This window comes from Cibotium barometz, chromosome 12 (assembly GCF_041138505.1).
Source record: "Cibotium barometz isolate CiBa-2024 chromosome 12, ASM4113850v1, whole genome shotgun sequence".
NCBI classification, from domain to species: Eukaryota; Viridiplantae; Streptophyta; class Polypodiopsida; order Cyatheales; family Cibotiaceae; genus Cibotium; species Cibotium barometz.
Genome location: NC_141057.1, coordinates 55,272,475 through 55,295,525, shown reverse-complemented (window position 1 = coordinate 55,295,525; position 23,051 = coordinate 55,272,475). Strand labels below are relative to the sequence as shown.

Sequence of the window (23,051 nt, the reverse complement as noted above, 5' to 3'; positions counted from 1 at the left end):
CATCGAAAAAGAGGGTTATTTCGCACCAATGTACCTGATCATAGGAGCATGGAAATATGAAACTGTTGTGCAAAACCTCTCTAAGAAAAAAGTTTTTTTTGTGTGAATGGAACTGAGCCCTTGAAGAACTACTATTGCATGGATGGAGTGCCATGGGGCCTCAAAAAACAAGGACATATAACTCCTTGTCATTGTAGAAACCAAATCAAGCAATTGTCTTGAACTTCTCTAGGAGCCTCATTACGACACCACCTAATAATACTCCTATGCAAACCTTTTTCATATTTTATGCAAATAGATTCAATTGATGACATAGAGAACACAATCTCCCTCTCCCTAGATCTCAACAACTTCACAACTATCTGGCCACATTTCCCTATATAATACTCCTTGAAAAGCCCTATAAAGTATGAGCATTTATGCCTTTTAAAACTCTTTATACTTCTACTTAACATGCTTAAATTCCTCTTATCTATAAGTTGCTTAGGAAATGATTTCACAACAATCTATCATAAAGTTCCTTTCAAATTTTGGTTACCAATCAACTAGCTATTTACTCGTTGATAATGATTTACTTGTAGTACTTACTAGAGGTACATAAGCGAAAAAAAAAAGTTTTATGACATGCCTAAATTTAGGGTTTGGATGCCAACAATTGAACCGCAACCCTTACGCCCACCCTTATTCGAAGGCACTGAAGCTCGCTTCTCACATCGGAAACTCGATCAATGGGAAAATCTAAGGTAAAATCTTCTCTATGACTGAAAAAGAATACTTATCATGAATTCCTTATAATGAGTTGAAATGTGTCCATAAATGAGACCTTTGACTTTTCACCCTTGGGCTTCCATTTTAAAATATGATATTACCAAAGATGTAAGCACAAAGAGGCAAACATGCTAATGCATTAGAGTCTAGAATTTGATGTGGGGGGGGGGGGGGGGGGGGGGGGGGGGGGGGGAAGCACGAACTAAAGGCTTTTCTTCCTCTTTTTTCAACGTGTCTATATATAGGCCCCTTGAAACAATCAATATGGTTTTCTATTCTATGATTCCAAAATCTGGATCCCATGTAAGACTTTCTTTCATTTAACACAATGGAGATCATTTACAAATAAGTGTGATCCATGGGAAGTTTCAATGGATGGACATATACAAAATGCCTCATAAATAATGGAGATCGTTTTATACAAAAAGTGTGATCCCTGGGAAGTTCCATTGGATGGACATACACAAACTGCCTCATAAACATGGAAACAGCATCAAACCACCCTACTTTCAACCCCTGGTTTGACTGCTTTGACAAAAACCCAAATTCTGTTATTATCAATGAAGAAGTATTGAATTCCTGGATATCAAATATCGATTGTCCTTAGATGATCATGACTGCAGTGCGATTTCTAGTGTTATGAAGAGAGAGAGAGAGAGAGAGAGAGAGAGAGAAGTCTTTTAATGTAATCACCACCAAGCCATGATCTATATGGCAATATTGAAGTGCAGAGAATAGGACACCACTACACCAGCACTCCACATGGAGAGGAGGGAGAGAGCCTTACTATGTCAAAGTCAGCTCTACACCTCGGCGAAACGGAGTGAGTGTGGTATTCAATACTGAAATACATCTATTTACATCCATTGATATGTCTGCTGGACTTGCCACCCCTCCATTCACCTGTGAGATCAAGACCACCAAACTCACAACTAATGCATGCAAAATCTGAAAATTACTAGGTAGGTGGGCAGGTACATACAGATGCAGCTGAGACATATTTGATAAGGGACTTTTCGAAGCCTTTGACATCAGCTACTACCTCTGCCATTTCAGCACGTGAGAGCCTTTGAAGACCCCCCACATTGAGCAGTAGTTGTAACCTAGCCTCTGCAACCCACCATCAAAGACAACGCAAAATACCATACTTAAAATTCACTTCTAACTTCAAGCAGTAGAAGGGACAGTTACATCACCTGCACTGACAGGAATCCCATTAAGGCCGGGTGTGTAACAAGGGAGTCTAGAGGGCTATGCCAAAAGGGTGAGGAGTGGCCAATTTGATGAGAAGTGCCCAAGAGAGAGGCCTGGGACATGAATTATGTGTCTAAAGGCCCAAAAGGGGGTTTAACTTTAGGAGAAATCCCTTAGATACAAGTGATGTAACAGGGATGCACATACCCAATCCCATGCATTCATCGCTTCATCCAATATTTCAAGGGGCTTTACAGAAATAACCAACACAGGTGCAAGGGGAGATCTCACCCATTCATACCTCAAGGGCAGGGGATCTCCCCCATCCAATTGGGAGAGATGCCTGTAAAGAGCCTAAGATGTTAGTATCAAACTTAAACACCGTCAAAGACAATGAGCCTTGATAACAACCTTGTGCTTGCTTCAGTATGACGAGCTCCACCACCTTGACAACATCCTTTACAAAGACAGGGCATCTGAATTGGTCGTGGAAAAACTCTGCTCCCTTGCCACTAGAAAGCACACCCTCAATCCACTGCACATTTTCAGTAACTAAAGATCACAATACAGAGCATGTCTATATGTTGGTGGCAGGAGTCTTAAATAGCAGTAAGCCTCTTGCTTCAGAGTATCACTAAAAATTTGGGTGATATGGTAAACCATTCTAGGACTGCTGCTCATCATAAGAAAATTGGGAAAACACGTGCACGATCTGACCCACCTGAATGGGAAGTGTTTTTTGCACGGGCACAATGGGTTGAGGCCCGTAAATGATGCTGCTTCTCAAAATTGCATAATTTGGCCATTTTTCCATAATGAATTGTTCTGCTTCCAACTTTGACCTCCCATAGACATTCACGGGTTTTGCCTCATCATCCTCTTTGTAGAACGATTTAGTGCCTTCATAAACTGCAAAAGGAAGTTCATTTCAATTGAATTGTGGTTACCAAAAGCTTTAAATTTTTAATCTCTCTCTCTCTCTCTCTCTCTCTCTCTCTCTCTCTCTCTCTGTGAAGTGAAGCATCACCAATCTATGGCTCTTCACGTGAGAGTGGCAGGCTTGCAAGCGGGCAACTCACCGAAAGAGGATGCAGAGACTTTATGTAGGCAAATAGGTACAATCAACACCCCATTTATAGATGTTTGGCGAGCTGGAAAGGACTTGATGAGGGAGAGGCCTCTCCTCCTCAAATTCAAGGATGTAAAGTCCCGTTTGGCCTTATTGAAGAAGAGGTCACCCTCTGAAGCACCAAAATATACCTTGGAGATGATCTCACCCCCCGCGGGGGGGGGGGGGGGGGGGGGGGGGGGGGGGGGGGCATAGTTACCACGGAACGGGAACGTTCCGGGAACGTCGGATGCTGGAACAGGAGCGGGAACGGGAACGGGAGCGGATCGGGAACGTCGCGGAACGCCACGTCATATGACATGTCGGCATTTAGGACTAAAATGACAAAACATTTAAAATATCCAAGATTAAACTTTAAAGTCTTAAACATTAAAAATTTGAAGAGTCCAGACTCCAAATAGAAACTGAAAAGAAAGTACATCGCATGTGGAATCTGGATATATAGAAACTGAAAAAGAAAGTACATCGCATGACAAGTACAAAACTAGCCTCAAGGGCCAAGGTAACTGGTGAGTCAAAGACTAGTCATCAGCAAGTGGGATCTCATCCTCCTGTCCAAGCTGTCCCTCAGTCTGCTCATCCTCATGCTGCTCCACATCATCCTCTCCCTCTGGCTGATCCTCACCATCATTGTCATCAAGATCAAGGCAAAATCCAATAAATGGCTCTGGAGTACACTCAGCCCTGAACTTGTTAAGCAAACGCAAGTTTGCATTAACAAATACAAGGTCATTTGCCTTCTGGACACCAAGCCTGTTCCTCTTCTTGCTTGCAATGTTTCCAAAACTGCTCCATAAGCGCTCACATGGCGAGGAGCTAGCACCCTGGCTAAGCACTCAAATGGCCAATCTTTGCAGCAATGGTGTATCTGCCCCATAATCCTCCCACCACCGTGCACTGGATATCTTGAACCTATCATTCTGTGCATCCTGCAAAACGAAGAGGCCTCTCTTTTGTCGATAGAAGGAAAGGTCTTCACGAACCCTCCTCCTATCATCTGCACTGGGTACAAGCTTCCTCAAGATATCCTCCCAACCCTGCACAACCTCTGCATCTGTCTCTTGTCCTTTGCCTTGAAATTCTGGATCCACCACAAATGCAGCAGCCTCTAATGCAGAGTGATACTCTGTCCACCTGCTTGTCGCAAGACGAGATAGCTCCTGTCTCCTACCCCCATCCAAAGTCTGTAGAGATAGGATTCTCTCAATCATCCTGTCCATCCCCTCATACACCTTGCCAATGCAAGGCTCATCTCCATCAAGAAGCCTCAACATAAGAATGATTGGCCGCACAACCTGCAACAATACCTCAACAGTGTCCCAAAAAGTGTCATCAAGCACAATGGACCTGCATCGAATACCTGCCACTGAGGTACGCTCTCGCCATGCATCCCACTCCTCACAAACTACAAGCTGCCTCAAATGATTCTTCACTTCAAAAAGACGCTTTAGCATAAGGAAATTATATGCAAAGCGTGTATCTGAATACTTTAAGAGATCCTTTGGGGATCTCTGTCGATATACAGCCAAAATGTAGTGGTGGCGAGTGATAAATGAAACAATGTGATTGCCCATTTCAATAGAAGGCTCCACCCACTGCATCTTACCAATATCTTTGAGGAGATTGTTGAGCCCATGTGACATGCAAGGAGTGAAGCAAATATGTGGGTACCTATCCTCAATGATCCTCCCTGCTGCCCTGTTTGAGTTCTCTCCATCAGAAACAAACTGGATGACATTATTGGGACCCACGTACTCAATGGCTTCACTCCAAATATTTGCCAATCTCTCTGCAGTTTTGCCCGCCTCTGAATTGTCAATAGCTTTAATAAAAAAGCTACATCCTCTGGAGTAGGCAAGGATACCCTGAATGGAGCGGCTCCTGGTGTCACTCCAACCATCACCCATGATAGTGACGCCACATCTACGCCATACATCCTGAATGGGTCCCAAGGCATCCTCTATGGCCGTCCTCTCTGTGGCTAGAAGTGTAGTGCGCAATGCCTCGGATGAAGGTGGAGCATAGCCAGGTCCGAAAGAAGCAATCTCCTTCACCATATCTGCAAAGTATGGGTTGCGGGCCTTTACCAAAGGAACATCTGCAGCATAAAAAAACCGTGCCACTGATGCATCTACCTGTGCCCTCCTCCCAGGGTGCCATGATGCCACAAGACTAGCCTGCACTGGACCTCGTGAAGCCTGGGTCTGGGAAGCATTTGTTCCATGTGCGGATGGCTGTGGAGCAGCCCCAAATAATGGAGTAGATGCACTCGCTGAAGATGCCACGCCTGCAGGTGTAGCTGATGATGATGTACCTCGAGGATCAAGAACAGAGGGCCGACTCCCTGCTGCATCAAGTCTATCTGCAAGTGCCTGCAATCGTATGATATCTGCTCCTGACACTGTAGGGCAAACAGAAATGCCTTTGCCTCTAACCCCCAACAAATGGGCTCGCACACGATCCGTGCCTCCAGTCTTAATGGATCCACAAAAGTGGCACTTCCACTTGCGTGACCCTCCTCCTCTTGCACTATCATATCTGGACACAAGATCCACCTCATTCCACCAAGGGGATCTGTTTTCTGCATCTATGCCACGAGGAGGTGCCATTGAAATTGATAAATGGCTGAAAATTAAAAAAACATGCAAAATGCCCTTGCATGAGACATAAGTAAAGTGTCCACAAAGTGGAAAAAAACGCAGCAAACTAGAATCTCCAAAATCCAATGTTCATTGCGTAAATTTTAATTCTTACCTGCTGAGTGCTCAAGACTCGAGTCACGACTCACGAGTGCCACCCGAGCAAAAGAAGGGGCCAAGAGGAGGTAGGGAGCCTGGGAGAGTGACAAGTGTGCATTGTGCAGTCTGGGGCAGCCAACTTGCCAAGGCTCGGTAGGGAGAGTGTGGGGCAGCCTGCAGGCCCGGGCAGCCAAGAGGAAGGTAGAATGGAGAGTGTGCCCACTGCCTGTAGGCTGTGGGGCAGCCAAGGGGAGCCGGGGCAGCCAAGGTTGAAGGGGGCAGCCAACGTTGCAGGCGCAGCCAACGAAGCAGGCGCAACCAACGAAGCAAGCGAAAAAAACGAAAAAGCGCCGTACGCTGCGAAAAAAAGGCCGCCGGCGACTAGCGATAAGGCACTTTTTCCGGAACGCCCGGAACGTGCGTTCCGCCCTGGCGTTCCGGCGTTCCGACTCGCGTTCCGCCACGCTCCCCGGCAACTGGCCCGTTCCGGCTCCCGTTTCCACGTTCCGGGCACGCCATGCGATTCGGAGCGGCGTTCCGGCGTTCCAGGAAGGCGGAACGCCGTTCCGCGGTAACTATGGGGGGGGGGGGGGGCGTGCTGTGGGGGGCTGCGGGGCGTGAGGGCAAAATATACCTTGGAGATGATCTCAGACCCCTACAGGTGGAGCACAGGAAAGCCAGGATGGTTCAGGTTCTGGACGCTCAGAAGGCCAGAAAGTGGGCGGTCTACCGCGATGGCCACGTAGTTATTGCTGAGGCTTGAGCATCGCGCCAAATAGGCAGTCTGTGGGACCATTTCACTCTACAGATAGCCACTTGGGACTTCAATGGTGCCTTGTGGTTGGATCCAGGAGGATTTTCCGAGACCTTTACTGGGCAGGACATCATCTTCTACATAGAGTCACATCAGAGCCCTGAGAGAGATTTGCCACAGGTTGCAGGGTATGTATGGGAGTCAGTATAGAGGGAAGTCTAGGAAATGTGGAGGAATCTGGGAGTCCGGGGCACGGGGTGGGTGGGGCAGGTGAGGGTGGGGGTGGGGGTTGTCGCAGCCCTAATCAAACCACATCTCCCCACCATCCTGACAGTTGTCCAGAAAGACGAGGAGGCCCAGTATATGTGGACGAGTCTATGCTTGCCAGGGGATCAGATGGTACACATAGCCATATGCAAATTTCCCACCAGATACATAGATGGATGAATCTATGCTTGCCAGTCTATGGATGAGTCTATGCTTGCCAGGGGATCAGATGGTACACAGCCATATGCAAATTTCCCACCAGATACATCTAGCTATGCCTAGAGTTCTCTAGTGGATAAGCAGTCACCATACTTAGCACTATTTAATGATATTACACAGTTTTCCAGGTTGGGGGCTATGCTCCTCCTTGGTGACTTCAATGCACAGACTGGAGCAATCAAGTCAGGCTCTTTGATTTTGACAGGGACTCCATCTTACGTGACTTCGATCCTAGGGACATAGGTATCCACAGGACATCACATGATGTCATGTGCATCAGTAATGCCATGGACATTCTGAGAGCTAGATCCAGAAGAGGCAAGCAGATAAAGACTAGGAACCAGATAGAGTCAGACTGTGGAGCACAAGATGCAGTAGTGGACAGGTTGGACTTGGAGAAGCAACAAGGAGCTGTCGGCTGAACCAGAAAGCAAGGCGCATGAAGGCCAGACAAGAATAACCAGTCGGCTGATATAAATGACATTTAATTCATTTATAACTGGCCGACCAGCAGTCGGCCAGTTTCCAGCAGTCCTAGAAGTCCAAGAGCAAGTATAAAAGGCCAAGGGTGCTCCTCATTTGAGTCATTCCACCCACTAGGGGTGTGAGTCAATAGGAGGTCCCATAGGGGACAGAATTTAGGGTTAGGAACCTTTTTATGAAGGCAGCCCATGGCTGCAAAGATCTGTACCTTTTTTGTACATAGTATATACTGAAATTCCAGCACTTCTCACTCTCTCTCTCTCTACTCTCTCTCTACCTGCGTTTTTGCATCATGGTGCGTTTTTGCATCAGAAGGTCTTCAAGAGTGTTTAGGGCTGAAAGAAGACTACCCAGAGCTTCCGCGCGTTACATTGGTATCAGAGCATCAGGCTCAGCCAAGCTAAACACTGATTCAGTCCCAGATGATGGTGTACAGGTCCAAGGTACAGGAAAGTACACGGATTCGAAGCCCAAGGCGGGAACACAGATCGGGAAGAACTCCCAGGAGGTTTGTTGGTGGTGTTCCACAGTGCCAGATGGGGATGGCAGTTCCGTGAGCCAGATGGGTTCTAAGGGAACGGTCCCAAGGGAGGTTGATCCTCCAAGGGTGATGTGAGAGTGCCAGACTCAGTTCCAGGAATGAAGACCAAGACGGTGTTCAGAGCCAGGGCAGGAATGGATTGTGGACTAGAGGAAGACCAGATGCATAGATCTTCATCAGAGACAGAGTGGTTTGGAGAACAGAACGGATTTTCAGAGAAAAAAGGTTTGCCAGGGATGGATGATGACACAGGGACTTCGGAACAGGATTGGGATGATGACAGTCATCCAAGAGCAGGTTGGATTCCCGTCATCAAGTTTAGCAGAGGGGGATGTCATGTGCATCAGTACTGCCATGGACATTCTGAGAGCTAGATCCAGAAGAGGCAAGCAGATAAAGACTAGGAACCAGATAGAGTCAGACTGTGGAGCACAAGATGCAGTAGTGGACAGGTTGGACTTGGAGAAGCAACAAGGAGCTGTCGGCTGAACCAGGAAGCAAGGCGCATGAAGGCCAGACAAGAATAACCAGTCGGCTGATATAAATGACATTTAATTCATTTATAACTGGCCGACCAGCAGTCGGCCAGTTTCCAGCAGTCCTAGAAGTCCAAGAGCAAGTATAAAAGGCCAAGGGTGCTCCTCATTTGAGTCATTCCACCCACTAGGGGTGTGAGTCAATAGGAGGTCCCATAGGGGACAGAATTTAGGGTTAGGAACCTTTTTATGAAGGCAGCCCATGGCTGCAAAGATCTGTACCTTTTTTGTACATAGTATATACTGAAATTCCAGCACTTCTCACTCTCTCTCTCTACTCTCTCTCTACCTGCGTTTTTGCATCATGGTGCGTTTTTGCATCAGAAGGTCTTCAAGAGTGTTTAGGGCTGAAAGAAGACTACCCAGAGCTTCCGCGCGTTACACATGACTACCTCCTTTGGTAGGTCTTTCTTGGAGATGGGCGCTGCACATGGACATACCATATATAATGGCATGACCAATTGGCCCACCTCATGAGTCTCACATGCTTTCCCATAAGGGGGCTCTAATACAGTTGACTATTTGATGGGCCCCCTGGCCTTACCCCCCCACCGATTAATGCAGATCACACTTGTCATTCGTTATCTCAGGCATCTTTCCCAAACAGCCCTCACATAACCATTTCTGCCTACACAGAGATCCACTTCCACCATGACCTAGATAATGTTTATCAAGGTAATCTCGAGCCCCAACTCTCCACTCTTGATCTTTCTGCCCCTCTATCCACCATAATGGCCCAGCTCACCACCTTTTTGCATGATTCAGCCCATTTCCCCTCCACACATCGCTCTACCACCAAGCCTCCTTGTGGATCCCTGCCTCAACATAGTTGGATCCCATCTCTTTCCCCTCCACACACCACTCTGCCACCAAGCCTCCTTGTGGATCCCTGCCTCAACATACTTGGTATCCTACGCATCTTACGCGATAAAGCAATGGGACAAATCACTAAGTGCACAAAGGATGTTCCAATGCCTCGCCCGTCGTATAAAAAAGGCAGCGTTTTTGGTCAAGACTTCAACCGACCCTTTCTGAGTGACAATGGTAGTGAGGCTTGGCAAAAACATCTTGAGCACAGGCCACCCCCCCCATCACAGATCCAGACATCTGGCACATCTACTCCCAAAATCTCTACCACATTCCTAACCTCACCCCTGCGTATTTATCACACCTCCCCCCAGCTCCTTCTACTACCCTCTTTACCATACATAATGTTACAAAAGCCATACATAAACTGCAACACGGGAAGGCCAAGGACCACAAGGACTTACTAGCTAAGCATATCGCTCATGCATGTGACACTTTAGCTCCCTTCCTAACTGATATGTTTGAGATAGCCCTTTGCCAAGGTTTTCCACCCTCTTGGTCTAGTAACACCATTTTGCCAATCCATAACGCCGGGGACCCATTAGATCCAAATAACTACCGCACCATCATGATTGGCCACACATTGGCCAAACATACGGGTCAATGCTAGAGTCTAAGGTCAACGCCTTTACACAGAGACATGGGCACAAAGCTAGGGGAGGGCAGGTTTCTGAAGGACCTTGTCACGTGCATCCCGCACTTGGATGCCACGTAGACATTTCTGTACAGAAGGTGCAGGACCTGGGATGGTGAACTGGTCCCATGTGAGCCCAGTCCGGGACGAGTCAGCCAGGGATCCATCTCAGTCGTCCGAGGTCAGGTGTGCATTGTCCTGCACATGAGTCCAAGGTCAGGTGTGCATTGTCCTGCACATGAAGCAGTGCCAGTCCGCGCTGTGAGTCTCCCTCTGGAATGATGTCAGATGTGCTGTGTATCTGGTTTGCAACTGGATGCCAGGCCTCTGTAGGCATGTAGGTTTGCATGTAGAGATGGGGCCAGCCCATAGGGCTACCCCAGTGCAAGGATTTGCATTTGCATTCTTAGTATGGACATGGGGGAGGTGTAGAACCACCCCCAAGGGGCCAGGAGAGCCCAAGATATGCCCACCAGCCATGGCATGGGCTGGAAGGGGCTGTCGGCCAGCTTTCAAGCTGCTGGACAGGCAGCCTACAGGTCTAGTACCCTACCCACCCAGTCGGCCAGGTGTAGGGAGCTGTCCCACACCTCTGCGCAGCATGCCCAGCAGCCAGGATGCTGCCCCAGAAGCATGCACAGGCTGGACAGCAGGGTGGCATAGTATTTAACATAGTGTGAAAACACTTTAATAATAAAATTCAGTCATGGAGCTCCCTGAAGCCAGCCGACTGGATGATATGAGAAGTATAAAAGCCCAGCCCATAATTCATTGTAGTCATCTCATAATTCACCAAGAGCTCCAAGCAACCAAGGGCCAGGACAGCCAAGAACATTGCTAAAGCTAAGGGGTGAAGGACTGAAGGTCAAGGGCAGGTTTTCCAGCCAAGAAAAGGTCAAGTACTTTGTATTTGTTTCAGATTTACATCATTCTAATAAAGCAAATACACCATCTGTGGTGGGGGCCCTACAGAGGGTAATTGGGACCCAATACTGTGTCCTTCTCCATCTCCCCCTTCTCTCTCTATTTTTCTGCACATCGTCTTTCAGTTTGTGCCTTAATTCCGTCGCGAAAAGAGTGCTGTTTTCTGAGTTTTGAAGTACCGATCCTTCTCCAAAGCTTCCGCATATTACAGTGGTATCAGAGCTCACTTCAAGGACAAAGATTCAGCAAAGAAAACCAGAAAATTTTTTCGCTCGTGTGGTTGGTTTTTAGACACTGGTGGACTACCCCTTTCGGAGTGACTCCTGTCCCTCGAAGGACGGTTGGTTTTTAGCCTCCGGAAGCCTCCCACACAGATAGTGGATGGTTAGATTGCGTTCCGGAAAGGAACTGCATTTTCCCGCTTTGGCGAGCTTTGGCGACGAGAGAGAACCAGAACCATGGGACCAGAGTGCACCAGGCAGCCCAGCTAGGGCACCCGGCTTGAGTGTACAAGACATGTTCCAGCAGATGATGGGAGCAATCGCAGACCAGACAACCAAGTTGGATGAACAGAAGGCGCGGATTTTGGCTCTGGAGGAGCATTCTCGCTCTCCAGCGTGGCGTTTTCCATCTCCTCCTCCCTCTCCTTCCGTATCCCAGATACCAGATCCCCGTCACAGGGACCCTCTCGCAGGGTCACAGCCGCAGCCAAGCTCCTTGCTTGAGATGCAGATGCGTGCATTGGAGATTCGACAACGAGAAGACGAAGCCATGCGACGAGTGGAACACGAGCGTTACCTCCGAGCTTTGGACGCCAGATTGACACCGGCGGCGCCCTCGAATCATTTTCCCGAGAAAATGAATTTCAGTAAGTATAATGGTAAACTCGATCCCACTACTCTGTATTCATGGTTACATCAATTTGAAGCTTACTTTGCCGCAGTTAGGAAATCAGATATTGACAAAGTGATCTTAGCCAATTGGTACTTGGAAGGTGAGGCCATTCCTTGGTGGACTCAGTGGGCTCATGCCCACACCAGATCAGGTATGGCAGCTTATGGGTGGGACGAGTTCGTCCGTGACCTTAAGCAGCGGTTTTTACCGCCCCACTACCTTGAGCGACTCGAAGACGAGTTCAGGGGTGCGCGTCAGAATGCGCAACCAGTCCTTCAGTTTGCCAATAGAATTTCGACCTTGTGTCTACAATTAGGCTTATCTTATGCGGACAAGAAAGGGCAGTTTTTGTATGGCCTGGACACGCAAATCCAATGGGAGGTGCGTATGTTTAGGCCAGCCACCTTTGAGGACGCACTCTCGCTTGCGCAGAGTGCAGAAATGAAACACAATGGTGGCAAGCCCAAGACTTCCCAGCCGGCTTCTCCCAAGGCTAACGCCTCGGGGGGCAAAAGCCAGAACCAGACGGGGTCTTCCCCAGGACAGAGCCCGGGAGCCTCTGGCTCCAAGAACTCGAACAATGCGTCTAAGCTTACTCCAGACCAAAAAGCGGAGGCAGGCAAGACAGGTGGCAAGTTGAGTGCGGAGGAGCTTTCTCAGTACAGGAAGGAGGGTAGATGTTACTTTTGTCACACAAAAGGACATACTTCTCGGGATTGTCCGAAGAAGCCTCCAAAGGCCGCCGCCGCCTCCACAGCTTCCGTGGTGAGCACAGCTCCCCCACAGATCCCAGCGGCTACCCCTACTTCTTCAACCCCCGGTGCTTCAGTTGGAGCAATTATTAGCCGGGAGCTCGAAGATAAGCAGAAGGGCGCCCATGACCAGGAGTATGAGCGCAACGAATTGCTCAAGTCCTTTGGCTACATAGGTGGCCAGAGAGTCGTTGTCTTGTTTGACAGCGGCAGCACGGAGGATGTGATCACGGAAGAGGCCGCTAGGCGTGCCCGTTTCGAGCTGACTCCGGTGGACAAACAAGTTGAGGGTTTTAGCACAGGTATGACAACGAGCGTCAAGTATGAAGCTCTAGGTGCTAAGTTAGTCATTCAGGGCATAGAGTTTGTGCGTGACTTTATGGTTGCCCCTCTTGTAGGAGCAGACATAATTTTCGGTATCCAATGGTTTCACAAGTTTCTTCCTGATGTCAAGTGGGACAAGCACACGTTCCAGATTGATCGGAATGTGTCAAACACCCCGGTGACCATTAAGTGTGAGCCAGGTATTCCAAACTTTCCGCTCATAAGCCACTTGTAGGCTAAGCGAGCAGTCAGGAAAGGCGCACAGTGTGCGATGATTTATATCCAGACAGCCCAGACGGTGGCCAGTGCTTCCGAGAAGTACTCGGTTCTCCATGAAAAGTTCCAGAAGATTTTTCTTCGGGACAGTCTCCCTCCCCAGCTTCCCCCGTCCAGACCGGAGGATCACAAGATTGACCTCCTCCCAGGCTCGGAACCCCCGAGCAAGTTTCCGTATCGCCTTTCTAAGGCAATGGAATCGGAGTTGGACCGCCAACTCCAAGAATTGTTGCAAGCTGGCTTCATCCGCCCCAGCGTGTCGCTATTTGCAGCACCGATCTTATTTGTCAAGAAGAAAGATGGGTCTTCTCAGTTGTGTGTCGATTATCGTGCACTCAACAAGCTGACTATCAAGAGCCGATTCCCGATGCCTCGAATTGACTATATCCTCGAGAGGCTGAATGGAGCTAAGGTGTTCTCCAAACTGGATTTAAAGAGTGGGTACCACCAGGTTCGGATTGTTGAGGGGGACATCCCCAAGACAGCTTTCCGTACAGAACGGGCCCACTATGAATTTGTGGTTATGCCATTTGGATTGACGAACGCCCCAGCTACATTTAACCGCATGATGATGCGTATTTTCCGGGAGTTGATTGGAGTGTGTGTGTTCATATTTCTGGACGACATACTCATATTTTCAGCTACAGTTGAGCAGCATGACATTGATGTGGAGAAAGTCCTTAGGTTGCTGGAAAGCAACGAGCTCTATGTCAATGAAAAGAAGTCAAAATTTTATCTGTTCCAGGTACATTACTTGGGATATATAATCAGTGCCGAAGGCATTCGACTTGATCCGGCTAAAGTGGCCGAGATTGTTAACTGGGAAGTACCTCAGACTACTTATGACATTAGATCATTTGTGGGTATATGCCAGGCATATTCCACCCACATTGACAAGTTTTCTGATCTCTCGACAGACCTCACCGATCTCCTAAAGGGAGTGAAAACAAGGAGGCAAAAGATTCGAATGACTCCACGAGCGTTGGAGGCATTCCAGAACCTCAAGGTGGCTTTGTCAGAAGCGCCTTGTTTAGCCCTTGCCTCGTGGGACGAACCATTTCAGGTGATCACCGATGCGAGTAACATCGCAATTGGAGGTGTATTGCAACAGAATGGTCATCCAGTAGCTTACATGTCTCGTAAGTTACTGCCCGCCGAAAAGAACTACTCAGTCTATGATCGTGAACTCCTAGCAGTCATACAGGCCTTGAAACATTGGAAACATTTCCTGTATGGCCGTGATTTCGAGGTCCGCACTGACCATTAGGCATTGCGCTGGATTCAGACGATGTCAAGTGCACAGTGGAGTGATCGACAACACCGCTGGAGTCAGATATTCCAGCAGTTCGGTGGCATGATTGAGTACCTTCCAGGAAAGGCCAATCCAGTGGCCGATGCTTTGTGCAGGAAGGGACAAGTATCTGCGATTCAGACCACTAGACTTGACCTTGTTGGTACTGGACTAGAAGACATGAAGCACACGTACGCGGATTCCGAGGAATTCGGTACACAGTGGGAACAGGCATTGGATGCCACAGGACCATGCCATTTTCTGATACGCGATGGTTGGCTTTACTACAAAGGCCGACTGTGTGTCATGCAATCATTCCGGGCAGCTCTTCTCCATGATGCCCATGACGCCATTACAGGTGGTCATAGGGGCATGAATTCGACTCTGGAGAAATTAGAACGGCAATACTATTGGCCAAAGATGAGGCGTGATGTGTTTACATATGTACAACGCTGTGACATTTGTCAAAAGGTGAAAGCTCCTCGTGGAAAGAAGATAGGGTTGTTACAGCCTTTGCCAATTCCTGAGGGTCCTTTCCAAGACATTTCGATGGACTTTGTCACAAATCTGCCTCCCAGTCCGAGTAAGCGTAATACACAGTGTTTGACTATTGTTGACAGGTTCAGCAAATTTGTTATGCTTATTCCTTGCAGGGCCAATGTGACCGCCGAGGATGTTGCCCAGCTATTCATTCGGCATTGGTACCCGATTGGTGGGATTCCTAGGACCATAGTGTCAGACCGAGATGCCAAGTTTACCAGTCATTTTTGGAGGGCATTGTTTGATAATTTTGGTACTAAGTTGAATTTTTCCAGTGCATTCCACCCACAGACAGATGGCCAGACAGAGATATACAACCAGTTGGCCTTTGATGTGCTGAAGTGCTATGTCCACGATCAGCAAGGTAAGTGGGAATCGTTTTTGCCTTTAGTTCAAGCTGTTTTGAATGACTCTTTTTCTTCAGCTATTGGCAGGACTCCATATGAGGCAGCGTTTGGAAGGCCTTTCCATTTGTTGTTAACCAGGACGTCGTCTTCAGTACCGGAGGCGAACAGAGTGACGGAGTCTTACCAGGAGATCCTAGAGTCCGTTAAAGACAGATTGGCTAAAGCGCAAGAGGCCTACACTCGACAGGCCAATAAAGACCGAAGGGACATGAAGTTTTCGGAAGGAGATTGGGTATATCTTCGGATTATGAAGCAAAGATTGAAGCAGGTGGGCAAGCGATGCCCAAAGTTGTCTTTCAGGAGCTTCGGACCATTCCCCATCCGGAAAAAGATTAATGAGGTGTCTATGCAGTTAAAGCTACCTCCGAGTTGGACTATGCACGATGTATTTCATGTCAGTTGGTTAAAGCCATATGCAGGTCCACCGCCTTCAGAGGTCAAAGACGAAGCGGAACCAGACATCATTGATGAAGCAGAAGTAATGGTTCCAGAACAGATCCTTCTGCACCGTTTCAAGCATGGCTCAGGCCGAAGACTACGACAGTTTCTCACGAAGTTTCAAGACCGAGGAACTCATGAAGCGGTATGGCTCGACAAAGAATTTTTCGAAGACTATCCGGCTTTATTGACGGATTATTTGGAGGCTATGCAGCTTCCGTCAAGTTAAGCAGAAGGGGATGCCACGTGCATCCCGCACTTGGATGCCACGTAGACATTTCTGTACAGAAGGTGCAGGACCTGGGATGGTGAACTGGTCCCATGTGAGCCCAGTCCGGGACGAGTCAGCCAGGGATCCATCTCAGTCGTCCGAGGTCAGGTGTGCATTGTCATGCACATGAGTCCAAGGTCAGGTGTGCATTGTCCTACACATGAAGCAGTGCCAGTCCGCGCTGTGAGTCTCCCTCTGGAATGATGTCAGATGTGCTGTGTATCTGGTTTGCAACTGGATGCCAGGCCTCTGTAGGCATGTAGGTTTGCATGTAGAGATGGGGCCAGCCCATAGGGCTACCCCAGTGCAAGGATTTGCATTTGCATTCTTAGTATGGACATGGGGGAGGTGTAGAACCACCCCCAAGGGGCCAGGAGAGCCCAAGATATGCCCACCAGCCATGGCATGGGCTGGAAGGGGCTGTCGGCCAGCTTTCAAGCTTCTGGACAGGCAGCCTACAGGTCTAGTACCCTACCCACCCAGTCGGCCAGGTGTAGGGAGCTGTCCCACACCTCTGCGCAGCATGCCCAGCAGCCAGGATGCTGCCCCAGAAGCATGCGCAGGCTGGACAGCAGGGTGGCATAGTATTTAACATAGTGTGAAAACACTTTAATAATAAAATTCAGTCGTGGAGCTCCCTGAAGCCAGCCGACTGGATGATATGAGAAGTATAAAAGCCCAGCCCATAATTCATTGTAGTCATCTCATAATTCACCAAGAGCTCCAAGCAACCAAGGGCCAGGACAGCCAAGAACATTGCTAAAGCTAAGGGGTGAAGGACTGAAGGTCAAGGGCAGGTTTTCCAGCCAAGAAAAGGTCAAGTACTTTGTATTTGTTTCAGATTTACATCATTCTAATAAAGCAAATACACCATCCGTGGTGGGGGCCCTACAGAGGGTAATTGGGACCCAATACTGTGTCCTTCTCCATCTCCCCCTTCTCTCTCTATTTTTCTGCACATCGTCTTTCAGTTTGTGCCTTAATTCCGTCGCGAAAAGAGTGCTGTTTTCTGAGTTTTGAAGTACCGATCCTTCTCCGAAGCTTCCGCATATTACAGACCTATTCCAACCTAGGTCATATTTTAACATTGAGAGCTGTCATTGAGGAGGCCTGGTCGAAGGGGCGGAAGATCTATTGCTACTTTGTGGACTTTTGATACTGTATCCCGAGCACCTTTGATACTATACTCCAAGCGCGTCTTCTTAGACGCCTTCAAAATTTGGCCCTACCAGTGGAGATGATATGGGATTCACAGCATTGTATGAATCGATGGCAAGTTATTATGTAGGTCAAAAAGGCAAAACCGACCTGAATAAGAGTTGCTATCAAGATCCCTATAAAAAGGCAAGTCATGGGTCATTTGTAGGCATTTAGAGACAAAGGTTGGAGAGCCAAGACCAATTACATGTAGCCACATCTCGATCAACCAAGTACACCTCCACATCAGTGTTTTCCACTAACACGTTGAGAAGGGTAGTAAGCATTTAGTTATACATAGGGTCAAAGAGTCAGATTAGTGACTACAATCATTGCCGATGTCAAAAAGTGTAAGTTCCACATGGGTGCCCTAGTGTTAATGTATAACATCAAAAAAGGAAAAAAGAAATTAAAACTCCAATAATATACATTAGGAGTAGGTTAGGTAAAGAGTCTCTCTTCTCCTTCTTTCTAGTCATCATTTTGCATGTGATTAGTGTTAATCTTTCTTGCTTAGTGTTGATCATCATTAATCACACTTTCACATAGTGTTAGCATGTTACATTGGTATTAGAGCATCTACATTATCCTAAGTAGAGTTTTTGCACGCTGATTTAGGATTTATAAAGTTAGTATTTTAGCCCGAAGTTAGGACTTATGGATTTTCCCTCGAATTAGTCCCTACATCAGCATTTTCACGAATTAGTCCCTACATCAGCATTTTCATCTCTATTTTCAGTTTTCATCAACCTTAGTGTTTTGCATTTTACATGTAGAAGAGTCTATATATCAAGTCTAGGTCTAGTAGGCAAAATCAGAGTTTTTGCCTACTAGACCTAAGTCTGATCATCATTAATCACACTTTCGCATAGTGTTAGCATGTTACATTGGAATTAGAGCATCTACATTATCCTCAATAGAGTTTTTGCATACTGATTTAGGGTTTATAAAGTTAGCATTTTAGCCCAAAGTTAGGACTTATGGATTTTCCCTCGAATCAGTCCCTACATCAGCATTTTCATCTCTATTTTCAGTTTGCATCAACCTTAGTGTTTTGCATTTTACATGTAGAAGAGTCTATATATCAAGTCTAGGTCTAGTAGGCAAAATCAAAGTTTTCTTCATGGCCGAGGAGCCACCCTACAAGAAGTATTTGTAGGCAATACGAGAGATCTCAATGAGACGTATTGGCAAAGAAAAGAAGAACATGAAGCTAGCTACCTCCAAGAAGCAAGAACGAAGTTGGAGCAAGAGCATAGTCAAGGACAAAGGCTCGCATCGGGGACTGCAGTGGCACTCCGAGTGGTGCAGAGGGCTGTGTATGCAAGACTGCTGCTGAATGGGTGCTAAGCAAGGCCCACAAAACACAAGTCTATGTGGAGCAAGGTGCAACGCACAAGGCAGGGCGACACCAGTAGGAGCATGGTTGTGACCCGAACGATGGAGGGGACTGCCGCATGTCAACTGGGCACTAGTAGAAGTAGGGCGCTGAATGCTGGACGTGCAACAGTATGCTATGGGAGCACTATGCTGCACTGCTGGATGATCGATGATTGATTGCCAAGGAGGGGTAGCGCAAGTGCTTTATATAGCGCTAGCTAAAGGAGATAGCACAGGCGAAAGCATAAACAGTAAACATATGAGAGAGTGCAAAGGCGATTGAGAGAGTTGGACAAGATCACCTTTGATAAAGGCAGTAAAGCTTTACAATGGCAATGGCCGACAATTGAGTGTTGAACTATGTGCAAGGGAAGTGGATGAATGAGTGAATAATGGGGAACTCCTTATATAGTGAAGAAGGGACCTAGCCGACTGCCTCTAGGACTGGCCGACTGGCCCTGGACAAATAATTAGAAGAAAATCCAGTAAAATACCAGATAAATGGTAAAGCCCCAAAACACTGAGATGCACAATTCTAACACCCCCTCTACAACTCATAGTGTGCAAGAGTCGGAAGAAGATAAGTCGATGAAGATGCAACCATGGACCCCCCCAGCACCGCGAATGCTGAGATTGCCGAGGAGGGGTAGCGCAAGCGCTTTATATAGCGCTAGCCCCCACATGACCAGGTCGGCTAGCCCTATCGGCCAACCTAGCTGACATGGAGAAAAACCTTTTCAAGCCTTTGTAAGGCCTTTTAATGAGCGCCTTCTTGGGCCCTTATTAAGGACCTTTTTGGCCTGCCCTTTGGGCTTGATTGTCGCACACCCCCTCTCAGGCCAAAAAGGGGGCCATGAGAGAAGATGAAGAAAAAGATAAGTGGGTGAAGAGGAACATGATGAAGTATTTGGCATTAGGTAGGTTTGGTTGTTTGCGGGTGTAGATCATTCGTTCTTCTCTTTGTCTTTTGTAGAGTCTTTTGAGTTTAATGGATCAATGCCACATGCAAGGAGTTTTCACATGCATGAATGTCCACATGGATTTTCATTCACACATGCGTCCCAAACACAAAAAACAGAATGCGATGCAAAGGGTATGCAAGATGGTAAATGCTATGCATAGGGTTTTCACATGAGCAGTGCCCTCACTGGGTTTTCACTTACTCATGTGCCCTTTACAAAGATGATAGATAATACAACTAGTGAGGATGGTCTCCCTCTCAAGATGCTGAGGGTGATGGTGGCAGACCGCTCGCGAAGACACTCGAGGATAGGCCAATTGACACACTTTGTAAGAATGTTTACATGGTTGTACGCCGCAAGAATGTATTAGAGCCGCCTGATGGTACCAAGCTCAACTTGTTCTCTGGTAAAGTGAAAATGAACACCAACATGCTTGCTACGGTTATAAAAAATAGGATTGCTGGCGAGGGCAATCACACTCTGACTATCGACGTAGATGGTAGTAGCAGTGTCCATGGGAACGCACGTCTCCTCAAGAAGCTGACGGGGATACAAAGCCTCAATGGTGGCATCATAAAGGGTTCGGTACTCAGCCTCACAGAAGAAACTGTAAGAGTGTCCTACTTCTTGCTCTGATACCATGTGAGGACAAAAGGATGAAAGAACCTGATGTGCGAGAGATCATAGCAAATCAACACAGCATGAAATGGATGAATGAATATATGTAAAATGGTGAATGTAATCCACTTCAAGACAACCTCTATGTGAGGCACTGATGAAGTGATCCTGAGGAAGTAGACCACCGATGTAGCAAGGAAGAAGTCGAAGCAAGATCATGGCCAAGGATGAAGGCTCGCGTCGGGGACTGTCGTGGCACTCCGAGTGGTGTAGAGGGGTGCGAACGCAAGACTACTACTGAATGGGTGCTGAGCACAGGGCAAGGCAAAATACAAGTCTGCGTGAGGGAAGGGGTGCAGCGCACAGGGCAAGGCAACAGCAATAGGAGCAGGGTTGTGACCCGACCGATGGAGGTGGCTACCACGCATCGACTGGGCACTAGCAAAAGTACGGTGCTAAATGTTGGAACTATCGTGGGCGTGCAGTAGTATGCTGTGGGAGCAGGGCACTGCACTACTGGATATTGATTGCCAAGGAGGGACAACACAAGTGCTTTATATAGCGTTGGCCCCCCCCACGACCAAGTCAACTCACTCTGTCAAGCCTGGCCGACATGGAGAAAAAACTTTTTAGGCCTTTGTAAGGCCCTTTGATGAGGGCCCTCTTGGGCCCTTATTGAGGGCCTTTTTGGGCTGCCCTTTTGGGCCTGATTGTCACACGAGCTTCCAGGACCAAAAATGGATCAAGAAACAGTTTCCTTAAGTAAGGAGTATAGACCATTGAGAGCTCCTAAGGAGGTGCCAATGTTAGTGGTGGAAGAGTCATAGCATGAGTTGATGCAAGCACCAAATTTCATCTCAGATAACCAATAGATTCCCATTGAGGCAATATCACCTCATTCAAGTATGTCTCTCTAAATCCAATACGGAGGAGGATGAGAACAATGTCACAACACTTTTTGAGGGGACAGAAGAGTCTCCCATGTCGGAAGAACATCCATTGACAAAGAAGCCAGAAGAAGAGCTAGCAATTCCAATGGAGGTAGCAATGGCAAAGGACCCAAAAAGTTGGGAGGTGAGCCTACAAAAAGACCAAGTCAAGAAAGGAGCAAAGGTGCATGATTTGGAGGCTAAATATGACATTTTAGACATTAGTATGTAGGTCAAAAAGGAAAAACTAACCTGAATAAGATTTGCTATTAAGATCCGTATAAGAAGGCAAGTCACGGGTCATTTGTAGGCATTCAGAGACAAGTTGCAGAGCCAAGATGAAGGGCAGAGAGCCAATACTACAGGCATGTAGCCACAACATCTAGATCAGCTAAGTACACCTCCACATCAACATTTTCCACTATCACATAGAGGACGGCAATAAGCATTTAGTTTATGCATAGCATTCATGAGTCAGATTTGTGACCTACAATCATTGTAATCACTCGTTCATTCAGTAATACACATTAGGAGTAGGTTACGTAAAGAGTCTCTCTCTTCTCCTTCTCTCTACTCATCCTTTAGCATGTGATTAGCATTAATCATCCATGCTTAGTGTTAATCATCATTATTCGTGCATTAGTACATCTTTCATACATAAGAAACACCAATGAGATTGGTTAAACATAGAGGTTAACAGATGACAAAATATACCTTGGTCTGTGGAGAGATGTATAAGCAAAGGAGGATCTATTCCAGCCAATGAAGAAAGCCATTGCACCAGTGCATGAGGGACATTAGTAGCCATTGCATTAGAAGGATCCGACTCGCATTCTCGAGGGATAGAAATTGCCGCACAATTGATCACAATCCGAGGCTGAAGGTCAGCGGCTAGGGCTTAGAACAAAATACTCTTTGAAAATAACTTTCTGCTCTTACTCATAAAATTCAAGGAAGAAAGGCCATGCCCTCTCTCTCTCTCTCTCTCTCTCTCTCTCTCTCTCACCCTTTCCTCAGTAAAAATAAAGCCAGTATTCTTGCACTTAGTACATTGTCGAAACCCGTTAATGCAGGTGTTGAAGCAGAGAATACTCACAGGACCCAAGTGGGAGGAGATTAAGTTCAAGCCCTTTCCGGATCGGAGGTCCACTTGGAAAGCTTGGGCGTGCGGGAGGGCGATAGAAAGGGCTGGAGCGGGAGGCTGGGAAAAGTAGGTGAAGGCCAAGCGAAGCTTTGCTTGTCCTTGTTGCTCGTAGGTGGCCAAGGACAACGCTTGCAGGAGGTGGAGACCCAAATAGCCTGATCCACCCACGACGAGTACAAGCTCCCCCTCCATCAAGCCCAAGCCCAGGTACAAAGGCACCAATAAACTAAATAACGAATGGGGCTATCAATTCTAAGGGCGGAGTCATATGTATCCAGCACCCATGGCTATCATGGATTGCGGAAGAGCAAGATTTTGAAATGATTGTGGGAAAGAAACTTCAGATTCAGCTGAAGTTTTGAAGGTAGATGGGTTATCATACTAAGTCGGGGCCACAAAAATTCATGAGGATTTCTCTAAAAATTGGGGAGAAGAGTTAAGCCAAATAATGCTGAAAGAACCAAGAGTGAGCTAAGAAACACCCAAGCTTACAAGATCAAAAAAAAGAAAAAGAAACAAGGCATTGGTTGAGGTCGAACGAGAAATTGGCAAGAAAGAAGGAGAATGAGGAGGA

General features: G+C 47.3%; 1 protein-coding gene across 2 annotated transcripts; it reads right to left on the bottom strand.

Moving 5' to 3' along the window:
- Positions 1-1,059: 1,059 nt before the first annotated feature.
- On the bottom strand, positions 1,060-22,826 carry LOC147633603 (NAD(P)-binding Rossmann-fold superfamily protein). 2 transcript variants are annotated; one of them, XM_086806730.1, is made up of 6 exons: positions 22,430-22,826; positions 22,048-22,210; positions 2,684-2,871; positions 2,374-2,497; positions 1,751-1,878; positions 1,060-1,671 (listed from the first exon to the last, which is right to left on the bottom strand). In XM_086806730.1, exons 1-6 carry the CDS (start codon positions 22,667-22,669, stop codon positions 1,555-1,557), a joined length of 960 nt encoding a protein of 319 aa, XP_086662856.1. In that variant the 5' UTR covers positions 22,670-22,826; the 3' UTR covers positions 1,060-1,554. The 2 variants fall into 2 exon arrangements, with proteins under 2 accessions (XP_086662856.1, XP_086662857.1); XM_086806731.1 differs by having other exon boundaries at positions 22,048-22,167; positions 22,430-22,689.
- Between the last annotated feature and the right edge of the window lie 225 nt (positions 22,827-23,051).

Excerpts from the sequence above, each read along its gene's own strand:
- LOC147633603 (XM_086806730.1), bottom strand. The coding sequence starts at position 22,669 with ATGGAGGGGGAGCTTGTACTCGTCGTGGGTGGATCAGGCTATTTGGGT. Across the intron at positions 22,211-22,429 it reads TCTCCTCCCACTTGGGTCCT|CCTCGGATTGTGATCAATTG; the intron begins GTGAGTATTCTC and ends GCTGACCTTCAG. Across the intron at positions 2,498-2,683 it reads AAAAAACACTTCCCATTCAG|TGGATTGAGGGTGTGCTTTC; the intron begins GTGGGTCAGATC and ends GAAAATGTGCAG.